Below are 11,364 nucleotides of genomic sequence, written 5' to 3'. Positions count from 1 at the left end.
AGAAACGAGGATAATTTTAAAGCCTAGTTCAAACATAAAACTCTAAATTATTCTTATTTCTTCTTCCACGACGAATCTATGACAATCAAACTGCGCTTACTCGGCAGTATCCGATAAAAACATGTTATTCGAGAACTTTGATTACAGCAAGACGCTATGTTGCCAATCTGAAATAACTACAAAAAGCTATCTATTTTATGCGCAAAAATACAGTTTATTTAAGAATGTCAATTAAAAATATGTAAAATGATTCAACTGATGTCGTTCTGATGCTTCGTGATGTCAATTCTAACTATATGTGCGATGTAAAACATGGAAAGTTTGTAAACATTACATCGATGTAAAATGCAGGCACAATCGGTATCAATGGCGTATACTACCGGGTATTATAAAACACGATGCCTAATACTATCGGAATAAAATGGACGGATTGTACCTTCATTCAGGATTAAATTCGCATGTTTTTGCTGGCACGCGCTCGTCTGGCGTTAATTACCACCGTCCAGATCCATAATCCAACGCAAACCCATGAACAGACTAAACCAATTATCAGTGCAGCAGCCGTATTGATTCTACCTTCGCGGCGTCTATCGAATGCAACGTCCAGATGCAAGTAGTCCATAAAATCAAACACCGACGAACACGAAATGCGACTCTGTATGATTGGCACCAAGCTGCCGTTGGCCTGCATGTACTTGATTAGTTCGTTGCGTTGCTGCTTGCAGGTGTTTAAGAATCCATCCAAATACATCGCGGCATGTACGAGCGTTAATACGGCCATCAAGCTTCCAAGTACACTGGCTGGTATCCAATAGTATGGATTAATGTCGTCTTCTTCGACATCAGTCTTAGTTGTCATTACAATTAAGTCCCCGGATCTGCAATTAATACAGTTAAGGAATGCATCCGATATTAGAATCTGTTAGCTTAATTGCTTAAAATCTAGACTAAACCGGAACCGAACCGATATTCATGGTAGAACTACAACGATTTTTAAAAAGAAATATTCAAAGTAATACAACTACAACTGTATTTCTTTTTCTTTTGACACTTTTGAAAAATTAAATAAATAAAACCTAAAATCATTCAGTTCAGATTAATGAAATCATATGAACAAAAACAACAGTTATCTATTCTCCTGTCTTGTTGTGGTCCCAAAAGCGCTTCTTATTCTTCCAAATACGCCTACTTACCTTTGTCTAACAGTGGCAGTTTCAGGGTAACGTCGACGTCGGCCAAAGCACACCCGGAAAACGTGAAATATTCCAAAGATAAAGCAGAATATAATGGGTAACACTAGTCCATAGGCCGCCCAGTGGCAGTACGCGACATGTCCCCCGGTGAAATGGGTAGGTGTTGATCTGCCATGTAAAATGCATCCGCAGTTCGTTTCAACACAAGTATCCAAAACGTAACGCCAGTGCTGCCATGCTACGGTTGTCGATATACAGCACACGAAAGATAAGGTTGCGATAATCGGATACAGATAAGCAAGTTGCTTTTCGCTGCGATACTGATTCATACTGGTATTGAGCGGCGCCTGCAAAAAGAACAAGAACGTAGTTTGAAAAACAACTATATAATCCAATCAATTCATATACATATTATTGAAGACAGCCAAAAGTCAGAAAACTGGGCGTGGGGACCACCATATGGATTGGCTCGAAAGCTTTCCCTATCTGGTCACTTTCCCCTTTTCAGAGTGGCTAGATCAATCGTGAAGCATCGAGGGCACTTGGATACACTTGGTGCAGTGCGCTGAACGTTTATGAGGCTGTACAATAGAAAGCGCTATACTTACACGGCGGGTTACCAAATTTCCAACTAGATTTTATAAATAAACTGAGAAACTGCAAATGAAAACACGATGGAATGTAAACAGCAAGCCAAACGTTTGACGTTTACAAGCGTCGCTTAGCTAGTGGTTACACCCAACATCAGAATTGTACTTGTCAAACAATTTGTGATTTTCAATCGTTGCATTTGAATACGGCGCCAAGAATTAGCAAAACAAATTGAATCAAACATGTTAAGAAAATTCATGATGAAATTCTGTTTTGCATGATACGAACTAGAGAATTTCGTTAAATAGATAACATACTCAAAATTGTTACTCTTTTTAATGAATATACGATTATATTTCGCTCAAATCAAGCACTGCACTTTCGTCTAGGCTTTTAAGTTCTGTGAAACGGTTATGCTTTTTGCAAAACCTGAGTGAAATTGAAGTAATATTAAAAATAAACCCAATTCACCATAGAAATCAAGAAAAATCGTGTTTTCGTAGCTCCAATAGTCTGTATGAGCCAAAAGCCGTTCATTAATTTATTCACTGGTAATGCTTCGCGTTATACGACGGTGCTGGAGTTATGCGATGTCGCAACATTAGAAGAATGGTCTACTACCTAAATGAGCCTATGGTAATACACAATTAGCTGAATGCTCGTAGTTAAACCACGCTTGCTCTCAAATGACTCCAACATTTGATAGCACACTGCACTGAACGATTCCCGGTACAGTTGTCACTTGAAGTATGTTTAAAAATTAACAGTACATTCTATAGCCTGATTTGTTGCTTTGATTACAAGTATTGTGATTTAAGATCGCTCAACTTTTTCGAACCACCACCAGCCATACACCAAAGCACGTACATAGACGATAGTGCCAATCCAATTCCTCCACCAATTGCACATTTCCTTAGTCCGGCTGTGGATTTGTACAGCAGTCCAGTGGCACCACCAGCAGCAATTGTGTTGATTTCATCGTCTTCACCCCGAGCGTATTGCAACACAACGCCAAAGGCGGAATACATAACCGCTATCGTACCGAACGTGTTGGCGGTCGCAGCACCTTGCTTCATAACGTGATTTAACAGTCTGTAATAGAGATAGGTATTCATTTACTGAATGGAATATGCGATCAATCCTACTAGCGCACATTGAGAATACTTACTGTGTTCGACGCAACTTTCCAGTCTGTTTAGCTAGTCGCGTTGCATTGATACCATTGTACAGCCCTCCCGCACCGCCAATGCAGGCGCCTATCATCGCTGAGGAACCTATCTGTGAGAAAGCAAGCTCGAATCTGCCCCGCTGTTTGGAGGCTCCTTCGGGAAATATAAATTCTGGTTGCGCTTGAAGGTATCGGGCATCGTAGTTTAGATACGGTGACAAAGGTTGCAGCTGAGGGCTTGCTGCGATTCCTGTTGACAGAAAGGAATACAGCGTGGTGTTAAAGACTGTTGCGTAATTTGCTTATAAAACTTGGATTACAAATAACTACCTGATGTCGGCGGTGCTCCAAAGGATATAGGTTTATTTAGATAATCGTCGGTCATTGCGTGTTGTGTAGTGAATTTGTTTGGTATATATGAACACACGATAAGTAGAATCGAGGAAATGTGCGAGCCGCTGATTTATTTTTTTGTTTTGATAATTTTTCTTTTTGACGTTACTGACAACTGGTAAACCATTGTGGAATGCGCTCGGTCATTACGTATGACACTGCATTCATATTCTGAAAGCTTTTACAGCAATCTGCACACAAACTCTTGGTACATGCAGCTTTCGTAATTTTGCTTCACTTTAATTAACGAATTGTCTAAATTTGAAGGCGCATTTCGGATTAATAAATGTGTTTCAATTACTTATCCAGCGCTAAACCGCATTCATGGCTTGTTACTGTCCACTAACTCGCACACGGCAAAGCACCATCCTCCACGCCATCTTTTTCGTGGTGTAAAGACCTGCTAGGTCATGCCTGCCATTTCTGGTTTGTTAGACTTATTTTACCGCGTAACCGGATAGTTAGTATTTGTTATCACTGTATCTCAATTTAGTCCTATCGCGCCTCCTCTGATCACGTGGACTACCTAAAAAGATTTTACGAACTGGTTCGTTCGGTGTCATTCTAATGACATGAGTAAGCCACTAGTGCCTGGCGTGTCGAATTCGCCTTACGGTAGTGAGTTTATCGCACAGCGCGTAGAGCTCCATTGTCCTTTCACACATACGGGGCCAAAACACCTACTATGCATCTTCGTTTCGAACGCATCTATGAGGGTTTCGTGAGTTTTGGACTATGTCCATTTTAAATGCGTATCATAGTACCGGGACTGTGTGAGTTCTAGCGTCCTAGTCCTAGCTCCAATCGTTGCGACAAGTGTTTTGAGTACAGAAGTTTCATCGGATCGTAGAAAACCCGTTCAGCAGCCTTAAGACAGCTAGGATTGGTAAAAGGAACTTTGAAAGAACATTTTGTGTTGTTGCTGTACTCCCGATGAACAATCAAGCAGGTCTTACCGTATTTGTACGTCGTTCTTCCTTTAAAATATTTCGGATTCTTTAAAAAATCATCAAAACAAAATGCTTTCTCCATCCAGGTACGAATTCTTCCTACAGGCAATCGGAGCCTACAATCGATTTGTTAAGCAGCGCACTACCATAAATTTAGTAAGTTCAATCCAACAATTTACATTATGTTTGAATTTTCTTTTATTTTCTGTTTTGTTCTTTAAGCTTATCTTTTCAATGTTTTTTTTCTTTAAATACCGATATTTCTTATATGATTAGATTGTTTAAACCTAAGTCTCCATCCTCAGACGTCACCGTTTTCTTCTTGTATTCGATTCACTCGCTTTGCTTCACTGAGTGCACCGACGTAATGGCCTCACTTACGCACAGAAACAAATATTTTTCTCTTTATGATGTCATTTTTGTGAATGTTTCGAATTCATTATCGTATGTCAGCTTGTCGGCGAAAACCCCTTTCTCGCATTATTGCAACTCTGGCATAATGAGAAAAGTATATGTTCGGCTTCGTTTGTTTGCCCGCCTGTGTTCGCCATCTGTACGTGGATGTTTTTATTTCTCCATGCTTTGTTTCTAGTTTTTTGTGTACACGTAAAATGTAACCATACTAATCGTATCAAGTTCTGTATTATCTCTTAGAACATTGTCTATTTTGATCATTTCAATATTCTTCCACTATATCCATCTTCCTTTTCAAATGCCAGTGGCAACAGTGTTGGGCGCGTGAGTGAGTGATTCGGTAGGTAGAAGTGTTCAGTGGACGTTTACTATGTGGTAGTTTTGTTTTTGTTTTTTACATTATTTACAATCAGCCTTCATTTCGGCTCTTTTATTTGCTATTTGCTATTACTTGCGCAATTAGTTTCTGTCCACGCTGTAACCAATGTATAAATCTATCTGTAACATTAGCCCTTTTGCATTAAGTCAAAGTTTTTCCCCGTTTAGTCCATTCTTATTGCAAAGTTAAGTTAAAACAAATAGAACATGCCAACCGAAAATGAAACAGAAACCAAAGCTTCGATTTTGTTTGCGCTTTAAATTATTTTGTCTAAGGAAGTTTACATGAACGACCGTGCCTCGAGAAGCTGCGCTTGAAAGGAACGATCCAAAAGCTTACTGGTACACTTTAAAATATCATTCTCTGGTGCGTTTCAGTTTGAAGGACATTATTGTTTGCTTCAATAAAAGCTGTGTGCCGCATATTGCCATCCGATTGTGTTCACCGTCCGTCGCTTAATGGAGCTTGGGTGTCTGGGTTTTGTGTGAGCAAAGTTCTTAAGGGCTGCCCTGCATGCTGTCGTCACTTTCGAGATAGGTTACGTATGAGTCCGTACTGTCCGGATGATGATGCCCGCTGAGATCCATGTGTGACCCTATCGGGGGGACCTGTCCAACCTGGCCCGGCATCGGTGGCATCCCACCAGGACCGCCGCCGGGACCTCCACCGCCTCCACCGCCATTGCCGACATCGTATCCATGCATCTAGAAAATGGAACAAAATAACAAAAAAAAATACATATTTAGTTATGATTGAGTTGCCAATTAACTGCCATCCACTGTCATTCAACATCAACTTCGCTTGTATAATATATGCAAGGATATTAAATTTCGAGATCAAACAAACTGCAACATACGCACAAATGCGCATCTGCCATTACAAAGATTCGCTAAGCTCAGTAAACGAACTCAGACTGCGAATAGATCCACCAACATCAACCAATGCAAACGCAATATTGATCAGTGCATATTTCTTGGATTGTTATAGCTGCTGCTACAATACGATCGAGTCATTTTGCGTGTTTCTTGATTGGCTTGGCTCTCGATCGTCGAGCATTCTTTTGCCATCGTTCTTCCGGCTTAATCAACGGATTAGTGGCGGCAGAGCTGGCAGCAAATTGTGTATATTTTCAACCATTCCATTCTCTATCCGTTCTTTGTTCGTCGCATTCAACGGACAAAACTTCCATTTTGTATGTTCACCGTCTTCCATGATAGTCTTCTGATTGCGATTCAACATCGGATTGTGTTGTAAATTTATACCCTGCTAGCGGTAACGTTGGGAACTCTGATGTCCTCGTATATGGCAGTGTCGAATAGTCAACAGTGTTTCGTGTTTCGTGAGGAAACACTGCCGACTGTGGCAGTTTAATTGAACAAAAAGCTATAATTACATCATCGGTATAATATAACGACAGCTTGTACTATATCTCCACTTAATTTATATTTGCAATTTAGGGTTTTAGTATGAAAAGTACTAAATAAACAACGTACCTGATTGACTAAATGCTGGAAAGCAGGTGTGTGGGTGTTGATCGATCCGTTACTATCGAGATCGGAATGGAGGGCGAAATCGGACAGTGCTTTCCACGGTGGTTGATACGCGGTCACTTCGAGGCCGTGCAGATTAAGCGGTGAGTCGTGCCTCACAGGTGAGCTGGCCACCATCGGTATACCCTGCATGCCATAGCCCAACTTTCGTCCTTCCTGTGGTAGTACAGTGGAATAGAAGTGAAGAGCAGTTGGCTTTAATTAATCGATCCTCGTGTTGACGTGCTGCTGCCAGTGAAAAGCATCGGCCATTCCAAAAGCTTACCTTCTCTTGCTGCATCTGCAATTTCATTTGGATCGTTTTTTTCTTATCCTTGCAGCGCTTGTTCTGGAACCAAACCCGTATAACCCGCGGTGAGAGACCGGTCATTTCAACTAGCTGCTCCTTCATCAGTGCGTCGGGTCGTGGGTTTGCATTGTAGCACGTACTGCACAGCGAGAGAGAGAGAGAAAGAAAGGAAAGAAGAAAGTGGACATGCAAACGTTAGAGTATATTATTGGCAGTGTAGCAACAGCTCGATAGCGATGCATCTCAAATTGCACACATGTGCATTATGTGTTTGGGTCGCGTGAAGCGCTGTGTAAACACTGTCTGTACAGCTGAGAGATTGTACGGACGCTTAGACGCGTGCTTGTACCAACGCACAAGTTGCCGTTCCGGGTGGCTGCAACTGCATTATGGTAATAATTTGCACAATTTGTATTTCGCTTGACAGTCAATATTAATGATGGGCACCACCGTCCACGCTTGTGATCGCGTGCGTGTATGCGTTTCTAATTAGAGATAATTCACAGGCAGACTGGAGAGTTCGCTAGGTCACAGCCAGGACGGCGCTGACTTGGAAGTGTCTCAAGTGATTCTGGAGACGTGGTGGCGCTTAAGCCGTCTGTTGGAAGATTACCCCTTTTGCATCCTCTTTTGCACATCGAACAGTAAAAGCAAATGTAAAAACCCCCAAAGTACCTTGTGTAAAGTTACTGTTTGTGTTTACTAAACAAAAGAACAAATCATCCGATCATGAGAAAAGTTTACGTTTCATACAATTGATTTGTTCCAACCGTACGTTTATCTTTCTTCCATTGCAGTCCAATCATTTAGACACAATACCTGACCAATGGTTCAAATTGTAGAGAAACGTAAGATGTAAGATTCTAAAATAAAAATCTATTTCTTATCGAATGGTGGATAAAGCTCCAAAGAGAAGAAGTAATAAAGTTCCAACGCTCAAGTCAAAATGGTGAAAATTCTGAAACGGAAACAAAGTTTTGAACCGAAACGCAATCCAAACGCAAAGAAGGATCAACTTTTGGGCTATATATTGTTTCTCTCCATTTGCTTTGAAATTTTTTTCTATTGCAAAGAACTTTTCTACATGCGAAGAACTTTAAACCTGAAAGTTTCAGATCGCGCACGGGTGTTGTGCAACATATCATGCAGTAAGAACGAAAATATTGAAAAAGTGAAAAACTGAACAATCTTAATGTGTAACAGATACATCTTGAACATAAATGATCTCAAAAATTGAAACATAAAAACTAAGATTAATCAGTTAATATTTTCGTGTTTAAAAATTATTAAATAAAAAAATCCAAAAAATCTTAGACAATTTTAAATCTCAGGCCAAATTCTGATGAGTATCACGTAACATAAAAATGCGTCCAAAGAACTTACCGCATCTTCATTTCTGAATGTCAATAAAAAAACTCTAGAGATTCTTCACCTAACTCTTTTGATAAACTTCCTTGGAATTCATTTAAACACATTGAATTAAGAAAATAACATTATCTCTCTCTTCAAATTGTGGTCTCCATTCTTATCATACCCTTTTTTCTGTTGCTTTAAAGCTACTTCAAATTTTTAATAATTAATATTTACTAGACTCCACCAACGATCGGAACGATTTGCTGGGTAATTAAGAATAGCTATCGAACAACTCCGCTTTTATCTCCGATATTCACTAGAGTACGAATGACCTGTAATATTCCTACCCTGAGTGTAGCTCGTATTGCAAGAGATTGTTTTATTCCTCAAAACAAATATTTCACCAAAAATTGAGATAGTTTTCGGTTTCGTCTTCTTTGGGATCTCTTTTCAACTTTGATTCAGCTGTGCCTAATTCGCCACTGTTTGTAACGAATAGCTCATACCATATGCACGGTCGGAAGATCGGAATGTAACGATCGTAATTTTCCCTTGCATGCACGGTACGGTATCATTATCATGAGCATGAACGTATTTCGTATCGCATTTCATTGTAAAGAGCATAATTACCGCTATTACAATCATGCGCCATTTACGACGTTGAGCAGAATCTGCTAATCCTTGCCATCCAGCTACATATCACATATCGCTAAATGATTGACGCAGTTGTGGCAATGATTATGGTGGGAATCGTTATTTACTGTTGAGATGCGATAGATTTGATGCTTACCGTAGCGTGTGTAGCTGTTTCTCGTTTAGCACCGTCCGCACACGTGTTGGTTTACCGTCCGATGGTCCGGTGGGTCCTTTGCCACGCAAACTTTTGTGAGATCCCGATTCACTGCCCGAATCTGTTGGTTTATAAAGAAAAATAATAATCACAAAAAAGAGTTAATCAAATGTCCAAACAAATTCCCAATCAAATTGAGGGTTTCACATTGGACCATGGTTTCAGTTAGTTAAAGTGTTACATTTTTAGTAATGCCAATATATTCCTGTCACATGAGTAACTCCTATTGTTTGGCGCATTTGAGCAAACTCTGTAAACTGCGGAGAGAAAAAAACTTCACTCTAGTACCGAAAGGAAATGAATCCGCAATGATTGAATTCATGTCAAAAACTTCGGTTCACATGAACTACATTTGTGCGCTGGGTCGGTGAAGATTGCTGCTTTGCGTCTTTCCCTGTACGTCTACCGACCTGCTGCTGCTGTCCCGGTGTATATCTACTACATCAAACCGCGAGCCAGCCGCGATTACATCTATTATTATTATTTCTCGTGTTTTATTGATTTGCCGCCGCACCACAAAGTCCGGCATTGAATTGTACTACTCCCAAAGCGCAATTGGGAACGAACCACAAGAAGGTATCCGCCGCCCCCGAAGTGAGTCAATTATTTCATGTAAGACAACAGTGCGCTGGTGTGGAAGGTCTGGGACTGGGAAAAGGCCATGGCCACGTAGCCTTAGCGTAGAAAAAAGGGGGTGAAGGTGTAGGGTTAAACAAGCTACACGGTGCAGCAAACCACCGAAGAAGAAGAAAGGAGGAAACAATATCGAAATATACACAACTCCCGCTGGACTGAACCGCATGTGAGAGATAGTGTGTAGGTGAACCCAAAACGGCCACCAAAGGAAAACGCACGCACAAACACAGTACCGCCAAATTCGGCAGAATAGTAGAGATCCGCGATCAGTACCGATAATTATCAATACACGTCTAATTACGGGCGGGAAAATCGTTACCGAAATCGGAAACTCGAGCCAAATGCTTGCCCCCCTCCCCCATCCCGCTCCATCTTCCCTTCCCCGTCCTTCCTCATGCTTCTGCTTGCCTTCAACCCATTGGGCTAAAGGCAGGAAAAGACAGACGTAAGGCAAACCACCACCGCCGGCACAGTCCAGTCCAGGGGAACGCATTTTCTCTGCAACATTTTCAACGATATTAAGTACTACAATGCGCGATCGCGATTGCAATTATCGGTACTGCGATACCCATGAGCAAACCGGCACGATACAAACGCGCCAACGAACATAACAACACCAAGGGGCACCTCCGTGGGACACACGGAACAAGCGAGAAAACGGTCGTGGTGATGATGGCGTTGGCGGGGGTGAGTTTTGTGGGGGGTGAACATGTTGGGCGAAAATTGGAACATTTGTACTGTATGTAGGCACTGTTTTATGCTTCGGCTTTATGTTTTATGTTTTGCGCTTTGCGCTTGTCTGCTTTTACTTCCTTGCGCGTCGGTTTGTGTCGTTTTATCGTAATATCGATCGAAGATGTTGAACAAGTTTAGTAGAAATCTTTGGGTATCTATATTTAGGGTTTTACTACGATATGCTTAAGTATCACGAGACTATTGTAACTGAAATTCACTTATTTTGGTGGTTGGAAACCCACCATTGCTTCGTCTTTTGCAGTTATACAATTGTGCAAAAACAAAATTACACCACGTTATTAGTTAATTTGTAACAGTTACACAGAAAGCAGTCAAGCAACTGCTTTCGAAGCTTTATTTAAACTGCATGCGTCTCCACTCGATGGATGGATTGTCGATATGGCATCCTTAATAACTTTAATAATAGGCCATCTAAAGAAAGGGCAAAGTGACAAACAGGAGCTGTGAGCTGATCTCCTGACTATAGACATCACTGAATATAAAAGAGAATAAAAGTGAAAGAGAATATAAAGACGAATAGCAGAAGTAAAATGACCTCTTCGTTCTCTCTGGAAGTTGAAGCGATCAGCATTGTAGAACCACCTTGACAAGATGTACTTAGAAGATGGACAGTATGGAAGTGTCCAGTTGCCGAAAAGACCAGTCGTCTAAAGGAAATTCCCTATCGTCTATAGATCTATGTTTGAAGATTACATTTTACGAAGGTCAACCGCGATCAGATGCGGAGTACAACACTTTTTGGGGTTAATTACAATCGGAAGATCTAATCTAATAATTTGAAGGTCACCAAGGAAAGATAGGTGATCACCAAGGTCACGAAAAAGCTAAACCAAATGTTTACA

At 40.8% G+C, this 11,364-nt stretch overlaps 3 protein-coding genes across 3 annotated transcripts in view; all 3 read right to left on the bottom strand.

The window, feature by feature from the left end:
- Positions 1–206: 206 nt before the first annotated feature.
- Positions 207–1,874, bottom strand: LOC128304259 (uncharacterized). Its single transcript, XM_053041419.1, has 3 exons — positions 1,802–1,874; positions 1,194–1,540; positions 207–878 (listed from the first exon to the last, which is right to left on the bottom strand). The coding sequence occupies exons 2-3, from the start codon at positions 1,520–1,522 to the stop codon at positions 449–451; spliced, it is 759 nt and encodes a 252-aa protein (XP_052897379.1). The 5' UTR covers positions 1,523–1,540; positions 1,802–1,874; the 3' UTR covers positions 207–448.
- A 292-nt stretch (positions 1,875–2,166) lies between these two features.
- On the bottom strand, positions 2,167–3,436 carry LOC128303458 (mitochondrial import inner membrane translocase subunit Tim23). The gene is made up of 3 exons (XM_053040418.1): positions 3,283–3,436; positions 2,953–3,202; positions 2,167–2,876 (listed from the first exon to the last, which is right to left on the bottom strand). Exons 1-3 carry the CDS (start codon positions 3,335–3,337, stop codon positions 2,582–2,584), a joined length of 600 nt encoding a protein of 199 aa, XP_052896378.1. The 5' UTR covers positions 3,338–3,436; the 3' UTR covers positions 2,167–2,581.
- Positions 3,437–4,521: 1,085 nt separating this feature from the next.
- Positions 4,522–11,364, bottom strand: part of LOC128302073 (insulin gene enhancer protein isl-1) — a 30,266-nt gene continuing 23,423 nt past the window's right edge. Inside the window, exons 5-8 of the mRNA XM_053038797.1 lie at positions 9,071–9,191; positions 6,904–7,066; positions 6,582–6,794; positions 4,522–5,792 (exon numbers count right to left, since the gene is read on the bottom strand). Coding sequence (XP_052894757.1) covers positions 5,586–5,792; positions 6,582–6,794; positions 6,904–7,066; positions 9,071–9,191 — 704 coding nt within the window. The 3' untranslated portion in view covers positions 4,522–5,585. The remainder of the gene's footprint in view (positions 5,793–6,581; positions 6,795–6,903; positions 7,067–9,070; positions 9,192–11,364) is intronic.

The sequence above is a fragment of the Anopheles moucheti genome, chromosome 3 (genome assembly GCF_943734755.1).
Source record: "Anopheles moucheti chromosome 3, idAnoMoucSN_F20_07, whole genome shotgun sequence".
NCBI lineage: Eukaryota > Metazoa > Arthropoda > Insecta > Diptera > Culicidae > Anopheles > Anopheles moucheti.
This window is presented reverse-complemented; position numbering and strand designations above follow the sequence as displayed.